Source organism: Mytilus trossulus, chromosome 1, assembly GCF_036588685.1.
Source record: "Mytilus trossulus isolate FHL-02 chromosome 1, PNRI_Mtr1.1.1.hap1, whole genome shotgun sequence".
NCBI classification, from domain to species: Eukaryota; Metazoa; Mollusca; class Bivalvia; order Mytilida; family Mytilidae; genus Mytilus; species Mytilus trossulus.
Genome location: NC_086373.1, coordinates 58,500,230 through 58,522,601, shown reverse-complemented (window position 1 = coordinate 58,522,601; position 22,372 = coordinate 58,500,230). Strand labels below are relative to the sequence as shown.

General features: G+C 32.1%; 1 protein-coding gene across 1 annotated transcript; it reads left to right on the top strand.

Moving 5' to 3' along the window:
- Nucleotides 1-1,757: 1,757 nt before the first annotated feature.
- On the top strand, nt 1,758-21,277 carry LOC134728203 (serine--tRNA ligase, cytoplasmic-like). Its single transcript, XM_063592719.1, has 11 exons — nt 1,758-1,969; nt 3,632-3,702; nt 4,299-4,382; nt 4,766-4,924; nt 5,527-5,667; nt 6,034-6,189; nt 8,247-8,468; nt 17,317-17,446; nt 17,740-17,897; nt 19,616-19,745; nt 20,334-21,277. Exons 1-11 carry the CDS (start codon nt 1,834-1,836, stop codon nt 20,480-20,482), a joined length of 1,536 nt encoding a protein of 511 aa, XP_063448789.1. The 5' UTR covers nt 1,758-1,833; the 3' UTR covers nt 20,483-21,277.
- The last annotated feature ends 1,095 nt before the right edge of the window (nt 21,278-22,372 follow it).

Genomic DNA, 22,372 nt, shown 5'->3' with positions numbered 1-22,372 from the left:
CAATACTGTGCTGTGAAAAGAAGATTTCTTGGCTACTATTGCCCAATACCGTGTTAATTGTTTGCATACTCTAGGTTCCCTTTTTCATTGTAGTTACCATTCCCACTGTGTGATAGGGGGAACGCTAATCTTTGTACTCTTTATTCTGACAAAACACAAGCATCACAGATAGATGTCATCAAATAAAACAGTCAGATATGTTTTAGTTTAATTTCTATATCTTTTTATTAAGAATGATTGATTCCTCTCTTGAAATCTGAAAATGGTTGATGTACACTTTTTGAGGGAGGGTGGGGGTCTGAAAAAGTGTATGTTTTGTACACTGGAAATGGTTGATAATTATGGATGACCCCTTAGTAAACAGTACACTGAATAAAATATTTGATTTTTCTTGTTTCAAATATCATTATAAAAGCGAAATTTATGAAGTTGTATTTGGCTATCAAAGAGGGCGCAGGACCTTTTTCGGGACGTCGGTATCGGGTGTTTTTAAGCTCGGGATTTCGTGTTTGATCCTTTCGGTATCCGAGAATGCTTTTATTTTCGAATTTTGGGATGTCGGGATGTCGGGGTGTAAATTTCTTTAAATTCGGGACCCGTCGGATTTCACGTTTTTAACCTGAGTAGAAAACAGCAGAAGGCAACCAATGAGTCTTCAATACATCGAGAAAATCCTGATTTTTCTATATCTGTTCGATTTCCTTTTAAGGCTAAAAAATAATTTAATTTTCGATTTTACCTGTATAAGAATGATTGTTTTTGGTGTATCGAATAAGTCAATCAAATAATTTATCAAATTTGTTTCACTTTGATTTCATTGTTGGCATTCTTTTCTTAGCCGAACACGCATCAATCATGCATAACCCGTCTCTAGCTAAGATGTTAAATTAAAGTTCACATGAATACGGATACAATGAGGTCGTATTATTCACTTGCAAGTGAATAATTCATTATCGATGTTTCATAGCTTATTTCGACAAATTGAACCATACTGGCTGCTAATAGCGAATTGTTATTTCACAATTTCACTTTCATTAATGATTGACCAAACACAAGTCATAATTTACATATTTGATGCATCTCGTAGCTAGCGCCCCTTTAAAAGAAACTCATTTGATTGCCTGATATGATCCACAAAATATCTTTCTAATACAGGACATACAGGTTGAAACTACGATTAACATATATTTTTAATCTATAATATCAAATTTAACAGACCTATTAAAATCCAATTGCACTAATTCCCTATCTTTTTATTTATATCTATGTATTTATGTTAATATCGCTTATAAATATGACTATCGGAGGTCTTCGAAGGGTCAACTCGATAGGCGTCTAGACTAAAATAAACAGGAAACGAAGCTTCATATTCTCAAGGACAGCCCTGTAATTTGTTAATGTTAATCGTTTTATAATTTGGATCACTGTTTAAAATCAAAATTTAATATAATAATTTGAGTCAAATCGGTGAACATGAATTCTCCTATATGCATGAATTAGATAACTAAAATAAGGAAATAAATGTAACCTCTAACTTGTCTACAGAGACCTATTAGAGCGAATAGTTTGATAATAATAAGTATTTCTAATACATGTTACTTTGTACAGTTATTATTTTTTTTGTTGAGTCGTAGACATGTGCCGCATGGGCCAAGCTTTTTGAAAAAAGCTTTTAGTTGTTCTATCTGTCGGACACCACTGAATCACCTTTGCGTTTATAGATATGAAATCTTACAGTTGCTGTCAAGTATGAAAACAACGATTCCAACAAGGGCAGATAATTATTGCCACACGTTGGACCGGTCTTGACAGCTGAATCGAATTGACTTAAAAATGGTGTTAGACATTGAATTATTCCGTGCAGAGAAGGGTGGAGACCCATCTAAAATTCGCGAGAACCAAGCAAAAAGGTTTAAAGATGTGACTTTAGTTGATAAAGTCGTTGAACATGACAAACTGTGGAGAAAAGGTAGTCTGTTATGAATCACCGCTGACTGATTTTTAGACTAACTCATTCATTTCATTTAAAAAGTCAGGTAAAGCTTCATATACCTGTTTTGTAAACCCGTTTGTCTCCATTGACAAGACTAGAAGAGACATATTGGTTTCATGTCACCTGAAAAAATAACAATATGATGATGCAATCACATGAAAATTTAAGATATCAGGATATATAAAAATATGGCTATGGTGAATGTCATTAATAAGGCGATATATGCTCTGTGATTGTATATAACGAATTAATATATGGTCAAAGCAAATTATATGACTGCGAAAATAATACAACTACAATATATTTAATGATCAGGGTTTCACCTGGTCATATTGTTGTCTAAATTATTATCATTCTTTACTATGAAAATACTTTTAAAGTGGGGTACGGAATTTTGTAGGTTTTATGGATGGCTTTATCCAAAAAAATCAAGTGTCCAATGAAATATAAGAACTGTTGTCCAAAGCATGACATGCAAGAACGTAGTAATGCCCTATACCGTCAGGGTTCAAGTGTTAATTTTGGGCTACCATTACATTGTATATAATTAGCATCAAATTGGTTAACATTTTGCTGTGATTTGTCAACGTTTTGCTATTGTCATTCATCAGAAGTCTCAAATAATTATCGTACAGGTCATTTTTGGAAAAAAAATAACTTGATGCATCTGCAATATCAGTTGATTTTTTTATCTTCTAAAAGAAAGTGTACATTTTATCGTCATGCACCTAAAATTATCATTTGGCAAGAATATCAAAGATTCCCCTTAATATGGGATTCAAGAAATTTTATCTTTGAATAACCTACACTGTAAATTTTTTTACTTTTAATTATCACAAATAAGTCAGTTTTGATCCAAAAAAAGTCAGACTTCTGGTGATGATCTGTGATGAACAAATGATGAAGTTTTAGTTTTATTTTTCTCATAATTCTCATACATTTTTTTTTTTATTTCATTACATGCATTAAGGGCTTGCTGTTTTTATTTCATAAGATTTGATTTTACAATTCAAAAGAACATTTGTAGCTTTTATTTAATGTAACTGTTTTCTATAAACATGATAAATGACATGTTTATGGCCCAACCTTTTGTGACTGAATGTGTTGTCAAATAATCTCATGTTAATTGATATCATCACTGAATTCAATGCAAAATGCTAAAATAGCAAAAAATTAAAACATTTTTGAAATGACTTTACAAAGTATGACCATGATCATGATGATGACGTTCAAAATAGTTTATATGGCAGGAACAATTGTGGCAAAAAAAAGCATGACTGAACTGGAAGTATGGCAGAATTGTCTAGTATTGAAAAATACAACTTAAACATGATAAATATTTGATCAAAGGTTAATCCTCTTATAATATGTCTTATTGTTACTCTGATGCCAACTTCACAGAGTTGCTTTTGCATGCATTATCATGATGTTTATGATAAAAGTGCATTCTTATAACTGATTATGTGATGCTTATTTTTTATCAGCTGAATTCATTGGTTAGATACAAATAATTATAGGCCGTACAGTGATCTATAGTTGTTATATGTCATCATGTCTGGTTGAGAGTTCTTACCACATCTTCTTATCTTTATATGACATAACAGATATATTTTAAGCTTAATTGTTTTTCTTTTTCAGCAAGATTCTTGGCTGATTTGCTCAATCAGAAGAAAAACATGTGTAGTAAAGTTATAGGAGAAAAAATGAAGGTATATTTTCAATTTGTTGCATCCTGCCTCTCTAAAACTTAAAAGGTGGTATACTGGTTAACCATTGTCTGTCCATAACACATATTTGTTGCATTTCAGACACTTAAGGTGCTTTATTGCTTTAAGTTTAAATTGTGTGAAACGTTTTCAGTTTCTTCAATGTTCTTAATCCTGTTTACCAAAAATGTATAGTGGCACACATTTAGTGACAACAATAGACAAGGTTGAAAAAAACAATTTTAAAGACGGAACAAATTTGTAAGGACATTGAATATTATAATTTACTTTGAAGCTACATTTACATTGTTTATGTATTCTTATCTTTTTAACATCATAAAATCTAAAAAAAAAATCATTGTTAGTTTTAAAATCAAAAGTGATTTTCATATAAAGACATCAATATTATATATGTAGTACATGTAGCTCTTTGTGTATGCCAGTTCTTAGGTCAGACTTAATATGGTTGCAGGCATCTAACTGGCACAATATGTAAACAAATGTATGTTTATCCTTGAGTAGTAAACATAGAGGATGGACCTAAATTTTAGTTTGAGTCATATGAACAATGTTCATGTCTGATATATCTATATTTGTAGAACAAAGAACCACAAGGAGATAATGAATCATTACCAGATGGCTTTGCAGACGCAATAGAAAATCTAACAGCTGACCATGTAAAGGTGTGTATGTTAAACTAATATTAGTAATACTTTGCATCCATATTCCATCTCTTGTACACAAAATTGTGAATCTGTTGAATTTCATTTCTTACGAGAGTGACTTGGGATAGGCACATCCTCTTCCCTCAGACAGTGGTGTTACAGTACATCATAAGAACACATTGGAAAATGGGTTGGAAAAGTCTTGACACGTCAGAAAGGTACAGACTAAAAACAAAAGTACCAATTGAGGAATACTCAAATAACTGAAAGCAAGTTTTAACACTTGGACATTTATCAAGTATCATAGATGGTAAATAATAGTAAACTAGAGTATGTTGCATTTTTCATTAAGAAGTCTGATTAATTGATTATTATATATTTTTCTTTCTTTCTAATTTTAGACATACACAGTCGTACAAATTAAACAGATCCGAGTTATGATTGATGACCTTATGAAGAAAAACGATGACACAGTAATCCTCCATGAAAAAGAAAGAAATGATTCAATGAGAGAAATAGGAAATCATCTCCATGAATCCTGTATTATCAGCAATGACGAGGTACCAGTAATGTAATTCTTGAAGTGTACTTGCTTATTGCAGACTACTGTATATAAATTTATTTTAACGGATACTTTATTTATGTATTTAACATTTTACCCTTTCTATTACACTTTGCGGCTATTTAATTTTGTGATTTTTTTTAATTTACTTGATGTTATTTAATAATGAAAATCTGATGATTTGTATTTGCCTTGTTTTTCTAAACATGAAAGTAGTGAAACAAAATGGTTTGAGAAAAGATCTTAGTGTACAGTAATTTGGTCTTGTCTTTCCAGCAATGTCTTTAAAATTGATTAATTATAAATAATAATATTTGAAATAACAAACATTTAAAGTACAAGTAATACTATTTTAGTTGCAGCAATTGCGAGGTACTATTAAAATAACATAAATGCTACTTTTGAAAAGACATACTTCTGTTTCAACAGTTTATTGTAATATAATATTTTATGTATTAAATGCTGTACTCCTGAGTTCATAGTATTCTGCCTATTGTTGACAGGCACATTATATAATATTAATACACCATTACACATTATATTTGATTAGTAACTCATGGGAAAAAACATTTATATTTTCATTTTTTTTTTAAATTTTAGGATGAGAATGGGATTGAAAGAATGGTTGGAGATTGCACTACAAAAAAGAAATATTCTCATGTAGATTTGGTTGTCATGGTTGACGGCCATGAGGGAGATAGAGGAGCAGTTACTGCTGGGGGTAGAGGATACTACTTGAAGGTAGGTGCACCCCCCTAAAGAATTACAGATTTTTCAGAAAAAAAAACCCTTTAAATTGTAAAAACTCATTATCACTTATAAGGGTCATGCAAGTTAACACATTTCATATACCCTTGAAACCTCAATTAGATTTTATCTTGAAAGGAAAAATTATTTTTAGCCATGAATGATAGTTTTACGTATTTGAATAGCATTTCAAATTCATTATGTGTTAAGGAGATAGACGACTTAAGAAATGTGTAAGTTATGTTGCCATTTTGAAATTTTGTATTTTGCATCTACAAAGTCATTAATAACAGATCTGATATAAAAATTGGAATAGTTAATAATGTCTGTTATATATTTTTTATTTTTGTTTTGTTTCAGGGAGCCTTAGTATTTTTGGAACAGGCACTAATTAATTTATCTATGAAGATGTTACATAAAAAGGGCTATGTCCCTCTCTATACTCCATTCTTCATGAGAAAGGAAGTCATGCAGGAAGTGGCACAGTTAGCTCAGTTTGATGAAGAATTATATAAGGTTATATTTCTTCTCAACCTTAAAAATGAATAGAGCCATGATCAGCCATTTATGATTATATATAAAATTTGCTTCATTAGTACAGAACTTTTATCTTAAACAGAAAAACAAGGAAATTTAAAATAGTTAAAAGTGTGCTGAAATGTGATGCTTTGTATTGATGTGAAACAGACCCTATTTTTTATGTATTGTGTATTACCTTCTAGGGCACTGTTGCAAGTTGCCATGCCCTTTGCAAAGATTTTTTATTTCACATATGCAAAAACACATTTACATTATGTTTTCTGTAAGTGCTTGCTTCCCTTTATCTATCTGTCCCTTTTCAGGTTAAAGATTGGGTTAAGGGCTGTTTTTGGTCACATGAACCAAAACTTGGTACACATAGTATAGATATAGAAAGATGTGGTATGAGTGCACATGTTCATAATAAATCTTAAAAGAAATAATTGATTGGCACTGACTTTGAACTCATCTAAAACATCTTGATATAAACCTATCATATAAGTTTTAAAAAATATCTGTCAAGATTTGTACATGTGAGAGCTCAAACAAGACCTGACGACTAAACGTCAGTTATTTCTATGTTCCCTGCAGGGTGCAGCACTGGGAACAGTAATATGGGTTAACGTAGTACATTGTCACATCCCATTGAAACTTAGTACAATTGTTCAATATTAGGTTAACTTTTAAATGAATAAAAAATTTTTCATGGTTCACTGATAATGGAAATGTGCTCATTGTAGCTTGTTAGTTCGGGTGTCCTATGGTCAGATATTCTTGTTTTTATGCCCCACCTACGATAGTAGAGGGGCATTATGTTTTTTGGTCTGTGCGTCGGTTCGTCAGTCCATCCGTCTGTCCCGCTTCAGGTTAAAGTTTTTGGTCAAGGTAGTTTTTGATGAAGTTGAAGTCCAATCGACTTCAAACTTAGTACACATGTCCCTATGATATGATCTTTCTAATTTTAATGCCAAATTAGAGTTTTTACCCCAATTTCACGGTCCACTGAACATGGAAAATGAAAGTGCGAGTGGGGCATTCGTGTACTGAGGACACATTCTTGTTTTTTAATAAATCAGCAGAGTACAGTCATGTTTTTTTAAGTCAACATTTTCTTATTTGACTTCAAAACTCACTGCAATTGGTTTCTATAAAATTTATGATGCCCTTAATGATTTACCACAATACATGTTCCAGAGCACCTGAGGTCACCCCTAGTTTTTGGTGGGGTTCCTGTTGTTTATTCTTAAGTTTTCTATGTTGTGTCATGCATGTGTTCAAACTTCAATTGTTTGTCTGTTTGTTTTAACTATGGCGTTGTCAGTTTATTTTAGATTTATGAGTTTGACTGTCCCTTTGGTATCATTCTTCCCTCTTTTATATATAGTATTGAAATTTTATTTTTAATTCTAACATGACGTCCTTCAAACGCTTTGAGTACACACCCGTGGTAAAATATGAATATATTGCTAGGGCTGTTCCTATTGTACTCCCACGTCATATGTATTTTAATGAATGAGTTACCCAACGTCATAGAAAAACGACGTCAGAATATAAGCATTTTACAGGAAAATACACGCTTGTGAAACCGAAAATCATCACAACAAGAAAACGTAAACAAACAATGCTAAAATGTGATATAAGCCAATCTTTTTTTAAACATTAAAGACATTTGAGTAAATAAGTCATTAAATTCATCCAAAACTATCTAAATACATTATTGTAAACAGTTTAAGTATGTCACTTATTCAGTTTGTTCCATTTTTTTACGCGATTTGAATGGTGCGTTTATTTATGGGAACGGCAAATATCAGCCTCCACCTAGAGCCCTTTGATCCAAAATAATTGCCGTATTTGTCCTATTAGAATCGAAATAATTCATGGGGGCTTGAATATATCTATATTTTACCACGGGTTGTCCCTTTTTGCCGATATTTTACCCCTTGCTATCGCTCAGGGTAAAATATTTGTCATAAAGGGCCAACCCGCGGTAAAATCACGATTAATTCAAGCCCCCATGAATTATTTCTTAAATAATTCTTTTATTCTGTATGCAGGTTGTTGGGAAAGGAAGCGAAAAGCAAGATGAATCTACAATTGATGAAAAATACTTAATAGCAACATCTGAACAACCGATTGCAGCTTATCATCGAGATGAATGGATACCCACCGAAAGCCTACCAATCAAATACTTAGGCTACTCCACATGTTTTAGACAGGAAGTAGGATCTCATGGAAGAGATACCAGAGGAATATTTAGAGTTCATCAGTTTGAAAAGGTTAGTATAGCATTTTGATATCAAATAGATGTATGTACATGCGATGCATATTTAATATTTTAATATTTATCAGTAAATCTTCCAGCTTTATTCAAAACATTTTGATAAATGATGTGTACAGTTTATGAAATATGGATTTTGGAAGACAGTTTATTATTAAAAGTTTGATATTTTTTTTTATTTATGTTTGATCTAAAGAGGCAATGTGTGTTTATGCCATCACTTGGTGTCTGTTGTAGTCATCCTTTGTATATCATTAACTTTTTCAAAAACATACTTCTCTGAAAGCTCAAAGCCAAATGTTTTGAAACTTTGCAGTAATGATTATAAATAATAAATAAATACAATATTTATAGTGCGCATTATAAATGGTGATTGGTGTGTCCTCTTCAAAAGGTTCTCTTTTGTTTTTATCTTGTGAAAGAAGTGGTCAATACAAATAAAAACAAGAATGTGTCCATAGTACATGGATGCCCCACTCGCACTATCATTTTCAACGTTCAGGGGACTGTGAAATTAGGGTAAAAATTAGAGAAATCAGACAAATGATATCTGCAAATAGGTGTACATAACAGAATTAGTTTGTCTTATTATTTTTATAAGACTTCATCTCATTTGAAAATGTTTCTGTAGTATTTTATATGGCCATAATTGACATACTACAATATTGGTATGTAAGGTACAAAGGGCAGTAACTCAGTCTTGTCATTTTAGGAATGATCAGGAATAAAACCACTTTTTATTGGTCTCATTGCTTTCTTTGTAAAATTCCTTGGTTTCAAGTTTTCATATATATATAGCTCTTTCGTTTTAAGTTCAAATAAAGTGACAGTCATTCCATATCAAAACAATACTATCTGGTTACCCTTGCTGGAAAAATCATTGTACGTTTTGGTTTTTTTAATTGCATATAAGACCGTACTGGTTACTGTAAGTTTAGACTTACAAAAACAGTTACTTCAGATCTGGAAATTAGGCAATAAATTACTTCCTATTTCTGTTTCATACAACTTTATTATTATTTTTATATAATAATTCAACAAAGGATCTTCAATTATCCAAAGTCATTCAGCTTTCATTTGATACCAAAATTTCCTAAATATTTTACAAATTTTAAAAGTTACAGCTATGCTGGGAACTATGTATTTTTAAATTTGTATGACTTTGTTGTATTTTCTTACAGACCAGGCCACGAATTAGTGGTTTTGTAACGTTAGAACCTCTCTTGTACATTTAATGTCAAAATATGCATTTTATATTTACTATGATATTATCTAAAGAGTTTTTTTTTGTTTACAATTCAGATAGAACATTCATTGATAAATATTAAACTTTGTAATATTTTTTTTATATCAGTTATTCTGACATTTCAATAAATGAATCTTTCTTTTTCCACCAATTTTTTTTCACTTAGATTTTATTCTCCTCTTCAAGCTAAAAGAAGCCATTGTATTCAATGATGCAGAAACAAATCCTTAATGTTTGGCAATAGCACAACTGTAGTATTATTGTATTGTAACAGCAGTAACAGGTGTTTGGGCTGAATTGTCATCGACCATCTACTTACCAAGCTGATTTAGATTATAAATCTACTTTATAATTGATCGCTTTACGAGTAGATTGGTTCATTATATATTTGTGTTTATCACCTACATGTACTTAACATAGATTTTAGACGTTTTAAATACAGTGGTAGTGAATAACCAATAGAATTTAAATAAGAAGATGTGATTTGAGTGCCAATGAGATAACTATCCATCCAAGTCACAATGTAAAAATCGTGAACAATTATAGATCAAAGTACAGCCTTCAACAGGAAGCCTTGAGTCACAATGAAAATCATACTATAATAGGCCCAAAAATGACTAGTGTAAAACTGTTAAAGCAGGAAAACCAATGGTCTTATCATTTAAAAAAATAGAAAACCTATTAACCAAACCAACAAATGACAACCACTGAACAACAGCATCCTGACTCATGACAGTTGCATTAAAATGCAGCAGGTTTTAATTGTTTTAACAGTTGCATTGCCATCCTTTAATCATATCTGAAATAGTTGTCTAATATTTCAACATAAAAAGACACTGTAATGTTTATTGGTCGATATGGTTATAAACCTAGAGAAACTTGTTTTATACATGTATATGCATATTTTATGCAGAAGGAAACGTTATGTGGATTTAGACGTTTGGCGGGAAAATAAGTGGCCGGGTCGAAAGTTATAGGGGTGATCATATGGGACTTTCTATGCTCCATAAGGGTAACATTTAGAAAACTTCCCTATCAAGGAAATAGTGGTAGCGACCACGAGTATATAAGAGAATGAGACACAGCACTCGATACTGTCAGTTGGCTGTCAATGAGCTGTCATCCTTCAACAGAGCGTGCAATGTACGTCGGATATATTAAGTGCTAGAAGAGCCTTGATATTCAGAGGACATACTGGGTACTTTCGTAAAAAGGTTTTACTAAAACTGCATATGTAATAAGACGTCTAAACTGTTGACATAGCATACTGTCCCACTGGGAGGACAAGTTGTACCAATCCGCACTGTCTTGTAGTGACAGACTGTCCCACTGTGAGGACAAGTTGTACCTGTCCACTCTGTATAGTAGTGACAGACTGTCCCACTGGGAAGACAAGTTGTACCAATCCGCACTGTCTAGTAGTGACAGACTGTCCCACTGTGAGGACAAGTTGAACCAGCCGGCACAGTCTTGTAGTGACAGACTGTCCTACTCAGTACTGGAAGGACAAGTTGTACCAGGCCGCACCGTCTTGTAATGACAGACTATCCCATCTGTAGAACAAGTTGTACCAGTCCGCACTGTCTAGTGGTGACAGACTGTCCCACTATGAGGACAAGTTGTACCAGGCCGCACTGTCTTGTAGTGACAGACTGTCCCATCTGGAGGACAAGTTGTACTAGCCATACTGTCTTTTAGTGACAGACTGTCCCATCTGGAGGACAAGTTGTACTAGCCATACTGTCTTTTAGTGACAGACTGTCCCATCTGGAGGACAAGTTGTACTAGCCATACTGTCTTTTAGTGACAAACTGTCCCACTATGAGGACAAGTTGTACCAGGCCGCACTGTCTTGTAGTGACAGACTGTCCCATCTGGAGGACAAGTTGTACTAGCCCACACCGTCTTGTAGTGACAGACTGTCCCATCTGGAGGACAAGTTGTACTAGCCATACTGTCTTTTAGTGACAGACCGTCCCATTTTGAGGACCGGCTGTTTTATTGTATTATATTTGTATATATATAATTGTCCGTTGTTACTTTATATCGACAAAAAGTCAGTGTGTATATTTTAGTTCATTGTGCATAATATAGTTAGTTGTAGTTTTTAGTATTACCATATTGTTTGTGGACAACTTGGATCCAAGTATTTACTGAAGTGGACGTTTAAGATATCAACGCCTGGTTACACATTACAACACTATAAAATATCAATTGAAATGGCTCATCTTCATCTAAATAGATGTTTCAATTTCACACATACTGAATGAATAACTTTGATCTATGACACAATATATACGGCAAATTAAGAAATTTTTGTGAGGTTTTTATTAATGCAATTATGTGACTGAGTGAGAATCGCAATAATAAGAACTCTCATTCTTATATCTAATAAAATTGAGAATGGAAATGGGGAATGTGTCAAAGAGACAACAAATGGAAATGGGGAATGTGTCAAAGAGACAACAACCCAATCACAGGGCAGACAACAGCAGAAGGTCACCAACAGGTCTTCAATGCAGCGAGAAATTCTCGCACCCAGAGGCGTCCTTCAGTTGGTCATTAAACAAATATATATACTAGTTCAGTGATAATGAACGCCATACTAAACTCCAAATTGTTCTCAAGAAACTAAAAGTTAGAGTAATACAAGACTTACAAAGGCCAGAGGCTCCTGACTTGGGACAGGCGCAAAAATGCGGTGGGGTTAAACATGTTTATGAGATCTCAACCCTCCCCCTATACTTCTAGCCAATGCAGAAAAGTAAATTCATAACAATACGCACATTAACATTCAGTTCAGTCTGTATGATCATGATGATTACTTACTTACTTACTGCCCTTGTAAGCTATTGGCAATGATGATTGTTACATGTAAACTACAATTGCTAGAGAAGTATTTAAGACTAAATTGCAAAAGAAATCTAAAATTGTTTGACACTGTCAAAAATGTCAATAGATTCGTGAAAGAGTTATTTTCCTTGTATGATGATTTTTTTTCCCCTTTTTTGGGCTATTTGCAATTATCTTAAAAATTCATAACAGACAAAAACCAGTTAAAAAGCCAAAAATGATTGGTTAGTGGAAATTATCAATTGACTCTTTATTTGGTTGATGTCCTTTAATTGATTATACAATTTGATTAAAAATGATTTTTTCAGTGGATCTGGAGAGATCTGTTTACGATCTTCTTAGGGTGTTATTGATACTCTGTTAACACCTAATTATTCCATATTCCTGTAAATCCCGAGATAAGCTGCTTTAACTTACTTATGTAAGTGACAGCTAATGTTATAATGACTGCAATTATTGTCATTTTTGATCTGTTAATTAGGGTTTCACACATTTAATTAGTGTTACTATGTTGTTATATATGTGTGGATTACTGGTCAAATATAGACCTTTTATATGAAGTGATAATTGGTGTTTTCAAGTTTTGTGGCCTATAGTTTGCATTGAAATAGATTTGGCCTTATTTATCAAGCGTCCATTTCATACACATTTAAAGTACATTTCAATCTGTACTTTTATTGAGTTAGTTTTTGTTGTTTAGTTCATCTGGCCTAAAGGTCATGAGGAGATTTCAATCACTTTCAGACTTAGTATTGTTGTACGTTGTGTATTGTAAAAAAAATGAAAAAATCTTTCAATAATTATTGAACCAATTCAAACTACTGGTAGATTTCAGAAGGTGAATCTTGAGTGTGTCTAGTAGAAATTTCCTAATTTAATTATGGTCCATGAAAAACATACTTGCCACATATAATAAAAGATTAAGGATACAATTCAAGTCTAATCTTTTGAAAATAATAATAACATAGAAAAACAAGACAACTGTCCACCATAGACTTTAGGATGTGGATGTAAGTAACTGTGGTTCACAGTACCACTTTCATTAAAAAAACAAACTGATTTAAGCTAAAACTAGATTGTTCTAAAGAGAAACTTATGGAGGCTTTGATAATAAGTTAAATAATCATTTACTGCTAAATTGAAAGGAATATAACTGTTTGGTGTTAAATTTTCTAATTATACCCTCGTTTTAAAAAAGGGGGGTATACTGTTTTACCTCTGTGTCCTTCCGTCAGTCTGTCAGTCAGTCCGTCAGTCCAATGAATATTTTTTCGTCGCATTTTTCTCAGGAACTACAATACAAGGATTTCTGAAATTTGGTTTCAGGGTTTATCTAAGTCAGCTATACCGTGTGATGCGTTTTCAGATTGATCACTTGACAACTTCCTGTTTACCGAACACTTGTATGATTTTACACATGATAGCCAAGTTGAAAATTTTCGTCACATTTTTCTCAGGAACTACAATACAAGGATTTCTGAAATTTGGTTTCAGGATTTATATAAGTCAGCTATACCATGTGATGCGTTTTCAGATTCATCACTCGACAACTTCCTGTTTACCGAACGCTTGCATATTTTTACACTATTAATATTATCCACTTGCGGCGGGGGTATCATCAGTGAGCAGTAGCTAGCAGTTTCAATTGTTACATTAGTTGGTGGTTGGTAGGTGACATCCAATCCCATATATATAAACATGCACTTTACATAACAATTTATAATAAGATTTTTATGGCCCCACCACTAAGTGGTCTGGGACATATAGTTTTACCCTTGTTCAAAGTTCCATCATTCCGCAACAAACCATTATACAGAGTTTTTTTCAAAACAGCTTCAGATATTGGGCAGATCAAGTTTAAGTTTTGTTTTGCTCCACTCATTTTTGCCAAAATTACGGGCTTTGGGCTTTGAAAAATTGTTGAAAATCACAGTTATACAGACTTTTTGTTCTAAAAGCTCTCAGATATTTGGCTGATTTTTGGTTTGTGAGTTATTCATGATGAGTTACAGAACAAGTTTAAGTTTAATTCCACTCGGCTAATTTTTGCTGTTATTTCGGGCTTTGATTGGACTTTGATAAAAAAAAAAAAAAATCACAGTTATACGGATCTTTTTTCTGAATGCTTTCAGATATTGGGCTGATTGCTGGTATGTGAGCTAACCATGATGAGTTACAGAATTAAGTTTTAGTTTCATTCCGCTCCGCTAATTTCTTTTAAAATTTAGGGTTTACAACTTTGAAAATGACAGTTATATGGACATTTTTCTATACGCCTGCAGATTTTGAGCTGATTTTTAGCTCACCTGGCCCGAAGGGCCAAGTGAGCTTTTCCCATCACTTTGCGTCCGTCGTCCGTCGTCTGTCATCGTCCGTCGTCGTCCGTCGTCGTTAACTTTTACAAAAATCTTCTCCTCTGAAACTACTGGACCAAATTTAACCAAACTTGGCCATAATCATCATTGGGGTATCTAGATTAAAAATTGTGTCCGGTGACCGGCCCAATCAACCAAGATGGCCGCCATGGCTAAAAATAGAACATAGGGGTAAAATGCAGTTTTTGGCTTATAACTCAAAAACCAAAGCATTTAGAGCAAATCTGACACGGGTAAAATTGTTAATCTTGTCAAGATCTATCTGCCCTGAAATTTTCAGATGAATCGGACAACCCATTGTTGGGTTGCTGCCCCTGAATAAGTAATTTTAAGGAAATTTTGCTGTTTTTTGGTTATTATCTTGAATATTATTATAGATAGAGATAAACTGTAAACAGCAATAATGTTCAGCAAAGTAAGATTTACAAATAAGTCAACATGACCAAAATGGCCAGTTGACCCGTTTAGGAGTTATTGCCCTTTATAGTCAATTTTTTACCATTTTTTGTAAATCTTAGTTATGTCTTACAAAAATCTTCTCCTCTGAAACTGCTGGGCCAAATTAAACCAAACTTGGCCACAATCATCATTTGGGTATCTAGTTTAAAAATTGTGTCCGGTGACCTGCCCAACAAACCAAGATGGCCGCCATGGCTAAAAATAGAACATACGGGTAAAATGCAGTTTTTGGCTTATAACTCAAAAACCAAAGCATTTAGAGCAAATCTGACGGTGTTGAATTGTTCATCAGGTAATCATCTATCTGCCCTGAAATTTTGAGATGAATCCGACAACCCATTGTTGGGTTGCTGCCCCTCAATTGGTAATTTTAAGGAAATTTTACTGTTTTTGGTTATTATCTTGAATATTATTATAGATAGAGATAAACTGTAAACAGCAATAATGTTCAGCAAAGTAAGATTTACAAATAAGTCAACATGACCGAAATGGTCAGTTGACCCGTTTAGGAGTTATTGCCCTTTCTAGTCAATTTTTAACCATTTTTCGTAAATCTTAGTAATGTTTTACAAAAATTTTCTCCTCTGAAACTACTGAGCCAAGTTAATTATAGGTAGAGGTAATTGTAAGCAGCTAGAATGTTCAGTAGATTAAGATGTACAAACACATCACCATCACCAAAACACAATTTTGTCATGAATCAATCTGCGTCCTTTGTTTAATATTCACATAGATCAAGGTGAGCGACACAGGCTCTTTAGAGCCTCTAGTTTAATTTGTGAGACTACCATCACGTTTGTGTCCACATGTGTTATTGAAATTGCAGATTTTTCAACTTTTGGAGATGGGACCATTCGTGTCGCTTTGACACATCTAGTTCCTTTTATTTTTATTTTTTTGGCTGGATAGCAGATGCAACATCTTTGTAAATATTTTTATTTACAGAATTTCGTTGTTTGTATATGACAAATCAAAATAATCATGTCTTTCATTTGTAAAAGTTTAGATTATTTATGAATTCCATGAGAATTAATATTATTGAAATACAAAAAAAATCAAACAAAGGATGGTTTATTTAATAGCCAATCTTTTGAGATACTAAGAAGTATTTAGGGATGAGTTGATTTACCATGTCACGATGATGTGTCATATTAAATAAGCATAGATATCATATCATTCCTTTTCTGAAAAACAATATCGTAATGGGATTGGTATATTAGCCTAGCTTTTGATATGATAAAATACCATATAAGGAATTATATGCTGTTGAAAACTACAGTGTTTAGACAATCTTTTATGCAAGGATGAAATAGAAACTGTTTTTGACTTTTATTCCAGATGATTGATGCTTTTTCATAAGCTACAAAAGAAAATTGAGCATTCACAACAGTAAACAATTGGGACATTTTTTTTCATTTGGTTAAAAAATTGAAACACTTAGAAAGTTTACAACCACATTAAAAACCAGAAAACCACCAAAAAAACCTTTTATCTTGAATCTTTAAAAAGTTTTCTTCACATGGTATATGTGCAGTTATCTGTAATTTGAGCTATTTTCCAGGTTTTACTATGACCTGGCAACTCCTATATCATACTGACATTCCCCAACAGTATTGAGCTTTATTTTAGATAAAAACCTACTACACAGGGCGCTTCTATTAAGCAAACAGTCTTTTGTCCCTCTCCTGTGATCAAACAAAATTCAAGCGAGGACCAAAGCTCACAAACTTTGCCATTAAGGAACTTGGGAAAGTGTGGAGAGCTGACAACCTTACTTCGATAGTTTGTTATACAGCTGCAGTAATATCTAAGCATAATGAACCAACATTTGAAGGTCATCTCTTTTCAAGTCCAGTTTTCTCTGGTAATAAGGACTTTGAATACAATTGCTATCACGTTTTGTAACATTTCAGGTAGAACAGTTTGTACTTACTTCCCCACATGATAACAAATCTTGGGAGATATTTGAGGAGTTGATTGGGAATGCTGAAGAATTTAATAAGGTCCTAGGCATACCTTACAGAGTTGTTAATATTGTCTCAGGTAAATTATTATATATATTTAAAATATCTTTGCTTTAGACCAGTGTAAGCTATTACCACCTTCTATTCTTCTTCTTCTTCTTCTTCTTCTTTTCGTATTTACTTCCAATTATGGAACACCTACTCACTGGATTGAGAAGTTATGAAAAAGTATATGTTGCTCACATAAAATTTACATCCTTCAATTTTTAGTTAACAAAACTATTTTCCTTTGAATTAATGCTAATTAAAGTTAAATTTGGCTAGAAAGTTTGAAACAAGGAATTCATTAATCTGACAAATAATTAATTTCAGGTGCTTTAAATCATGCGGCATCTAAAAAGTTAGATCTAGAAGCCTGGTTTCCTGGTTCTGGTGCATTTAGGGAACTGGTCTCCTGTTCAAATTGTTTAGATTACCAGGCTAGAAGGTTAAAGGTCAGATATGGACAAGTGAAGAAAATGAATCAAGAGGTAAGAGTATAACACAGAATTGAGTTATTAATAATGTTATTACTTCCTGGTTATATGTCTTTTGTTTAAATAATTGATAATATATTAAAGAATTAGTAAATACATTTTGAATTCATGAATGATTTAATAAAGGAGAAAAGGGTCAAACTAGGAAACATTAGGAGTGAGACAAGTAATATGTCTATGCACTAACAACATATGTAGCTCATTAAAGGGTTCATCCCCTTGGTCCCCAACTGAATCTGCATCTGCTGTTCTTGTTAATAAGGAACTACTTTGATAATTAATGATAAATAAGTATTAAAATATCTTTATTACCGTGGATTTATTTATTTTCTATAGTTTCAACCTGAAATTAAGGAAAAATGTTTTTTTATGTGTTTTTTTAAGCCTATAGAAAATTTCTGCTTCATAGAAAAATTGACTAGGAGGTTCACCTTTACCTTTGAAAATCACAAACACTTGTATCCCAGGAATAATAATGAATCCACGGTAGCTTTCACTATCTTGCTTTCTAATTAATGCTCATTAAGGACAGATTTACTGGTGTATTCTGTTTTATTTATTTGTGTCCCACAACTTAATGCGGAGCGTAAAATGAAAGTATTGCTGTATATTTATTCAAGTTGTATCATTGAACTTATTAATACATTTTCTACTTATTTCTGATAGAATTTTTGACATGTTTTAGTTTTTCTTTAAATGAGGGCTTCTGCTTCAGGAACCATATGCACTGTTTATGTGATATGTTTTTTGAAATTTTCTTAACAATAAAACAGTTTCAATCACAGACCTTGATTTATAGCTTTAATATCCTTTATACCTGACAAAAGATACAATTTCTCACATAAAGCATGGGAATTACAATAGATTGAGGGTTAAGAATGATCTATCAAAAGTGTAAAGCAAATGATAGTCATCATTAACAGCAACAATCAAGACCGGATTCAAACATAATTTATATGTTCATGTTTTAATTATGTTCTCGCTCTGACTGAAGGGAAATGAATCTGTTTAGTGGTAGTTCTTCTTCCTGCTTATTTATTGACTCCTTTATTGACATTGAACTTTCACCCAGTAACAATCAATCATATTTTTTTTAACTGGTTCTTGTTTTCAGATAAACTTTTCTGGATTACATTTTTTTCGTTTTAAAATTTTTTTTTATTTATGATGTTTGACATGAAGATGTTATCATCAAATTCTGTGGTTTTCTATCCCCACAACCTTCATTTGATCTTGACATTTTATTACAAGGTCAAATTAATTGATTTTTTGGATATTTTTATGTATAGGAATAATACAAACAAATGGAAGTTTTTAACGACCTTGACTGGCTATACAGCCCTTGCACGGTCGGTTAAATATGAATAATTAATACTCCATTTGGTTTATATTGTACTGGAATAATTTTCATAGATAGTTTGTGCAATTTAGAATAGTGGATTCCTTATAAGTCAAAATAAAGCTTGTATTTACCAAGAATAGTTATTTCCTTTATTATTAAAACTAAAGAGGGGAAAATGTGATTGGTAATCATATTTGTGTTTCAAGTTTTGCATAAATATTGGATGTATAGACTGAATTGTATTGATACCTATGAACACATTTGGAATGCCACAACATGCTTAATTTTATTTGTTGTACCCTTTTCAGGCTGGGTAGGTACACAATGTGTGCCACAAGAGACTTAATTTTATTAATTGAACCTTTTTCAGGCTGAGTATGTACACATGTTGAATGCCACAATGTGTGCCACAACTAGAGTTATATGTGCAATTTTAGAAAATAACCAAACAGAAGATGGAGTGATAGTGCCTGAAGTCCTTAGAGATTTTATGCCTGATGGTAATATTTATATCTTTTTAATAGAAATATATATAAAATGTAGTCTTATCTTACCTGCAAAACAAAATGTAGAAGAAGAGAATAATTTTGATTGAATTAGTTTACCTCCTTTCTACAAGTAGGGGTTATATTGTAATCACCTTTCTGCCAAGCTGTTAGCTAATCCAATCCATTTATCTGTCTGTTTATCCATGAAATATTTTGTCACATTTTTGACAGAATTACTTCATATTTGATCAGTAGCTTTAATGTGTTGCCTACTTTCAGATCATTCAGACACTTATGAAAATGTTTTTTTTTAGCCATTTGTACTGCTTGTATGACATTTGAAACATTTGAAAACAAGTAAATTTTACTTAAACTTTTTTTTTTATTCCTGAAACATTTTCTAATGAAGTAATTCAGAAAATTTTCCATAACCAACTTTCAAAAAAGTTTTAAAATAATTGATGATTTAAAAAATTTAAGAAGTTTATTCCTTAAAAATCTTCATGAAAGACAAAGCACAACTTAAGATCAATATTAGAAAATATGAATACAATAAGTTTCCTGCAATTGTTTTTAACTTGCACATCATATATTTTTCAGGGTTTAAAGAAAAGATTCCATTTGTTAGACCAGCACCAATTGATCAAGAGGAGACAAAGAAACAGAAAAAAACAAAAGAAGGGGGGAAGAAAAAGGAGAAAAAGAAGGAAGTAACAGATGGAGTGCAAGAAATGTCACTGGACAATTAGACAATAATATTTAATATTAAATTAAATCTGTGCTCAGTCACTGTGATAGTTCTTAGCTTCAGTATATGTGATTTGGTGATGGAAATCATAGAAAAGATCAGATACTCTAACAGTTTTTACATAGTTGTTATTTTACATTCCAATGGTCTCCCCCTTTTGAATTACTTTTCAACGCCAGTAGACTTCTCATGATTTTATTAATATATTGCAAATACAGCTAAGGATATGTTATTCTTTATATCAGGAGATACAACTCTAAATTCTCTAATTATTTAGTGCGTTCATTATCCTTGCCATTGCTGAACTATGCACAAAACTGTAAGATTAATAATTGCTATTTAAGGAAAAACCTACAAATCGTGCTATGAAAATTGCTATAAAAAATGGAAGTTTATAATTTTGTGATCATCACAACTTTCCCAACATGCCCTATGATCAAAACTGCAACAATTTGTGGTATCTTTTTTTGGTTTTTAATGCAACATTATTATTTTTTTATAATTGAACTGCTAGGTGGACAAGTGGTCTTAGAAATTCATTGACAGAGACTATTAGCCTGTCAACACTGAGGTTGGGAGTGTCAAATCTGTTCATGGCATATGCACTTGACTTCTATCATAATTGATAGGATTACCAGTTTATCAGTGGTATCTCTATCTGCTAATGTTTTCCCACCTTTTGTACTGACAGTCGTTTTCAACGTAAAATAAACCAATTGATCAATCTTTATATTTTGAAGCGATATTTATTAAGGTAGAATGCATGAAAAGCTTTTAATAAACTGCCTTTAGATTGTTTATGAATTGTTATTATCTTTAAAAACTCATTATGAATTTTGAAAAAAGGTAGAAGTTTGGAAAATAGATTTTTTATTCTTATAATCCACAGTATATATGGATTTGATTTATAGATGAGATCATTCATGGTTTTGGTATGTTCTGAAATATATGTTAAAATTAAGTGATCTTGAAACAATGATATGTCACTTTTACATTTTCATTTCATACCTACTCATAAAGCATTTCCCTCTCAGACACTAAAATAAGCCCATGACAAAATCATTTGAAAATTTAAATGTTAGTCCCAAGGTTATTTCAACTCAGTTATCAATGCTTTGGAATCTGTCTGATTTATATCATACTTTTCTTAAATACCCAATTAATAATTTAAAAATATATTTAGAAACTGAGAGTATTATAGAAGTTACCACATTAAATTACAAAGATTACCATTTTTTTAATTTTCGCCTATTTCTAGAAAATATAGTAGATAGAGAGAAATTTTTGATTTAAAAAATGATCAGCAAGACAAGATCTCTAGATAAGTCTTACAGGGTGTAATTGTCTGTCAAATCCCATATAGAAGTATGGTCCTTTAAGGAAAATTTTTACCATTTATTTTGTGTTTTTTGCCATATAATACAGAGATGGAAACTTAAATAAGCAAACAAAATCAGCAAACACGATCTTCAATTAAGACAATAATAAATAGAAAGAAACTTAAATAAGCAAAAAAAAAAAATCATCAAGACAAAATCTACAATTGAGACAACATGAAGTAAAATAAGTCAATGACATTTTTTTTTCAACATTATTTATACTTTTCACAGTAATTGCACAAATATTGGAGATGTGTTCCTCCATATTATTAATTATTAACTAAGGTTTTCCATGAGTGGAATCGTATTAGTTTTGTCATTGATTGCTATAGACAGAACTTAATTTGTGTCTTACTCTAACAGTATTCTTGCAACATTATCCAAACTTTCCTTAGTTATTTTACACATATTGAAGATATGTACATCATATTTTGGACAAAGTTGAGAATTTTCTCTGTTTTTTTCAAGAGGATTCCAAGTTTTATCATTTGTAATCCTATAGTTTTACATCA

Coding starts and splice junctions, on each gene's coding strand:
- LOC134728203 (XM_063592719.1), top strand. CDS start 1,834: ATGGTGTTAGACATTGAATTATTCCGTGCAGAGAAGGGTGGAGACCCA. Junction 3,703..4,298: donor TTATAGGAGAAAAAATGAAG/GTATATTTTCAA, acceptor CTATATTTGTAG/AACAAAGAACCACAAGGAGA. Junction 17,898..19,615: donor TGAAGAAAATGAATCAAGAG/GTAAGAGTATAA, acceptor AACCTTTTTCAG/GCTGAGTATGTACACATGTT.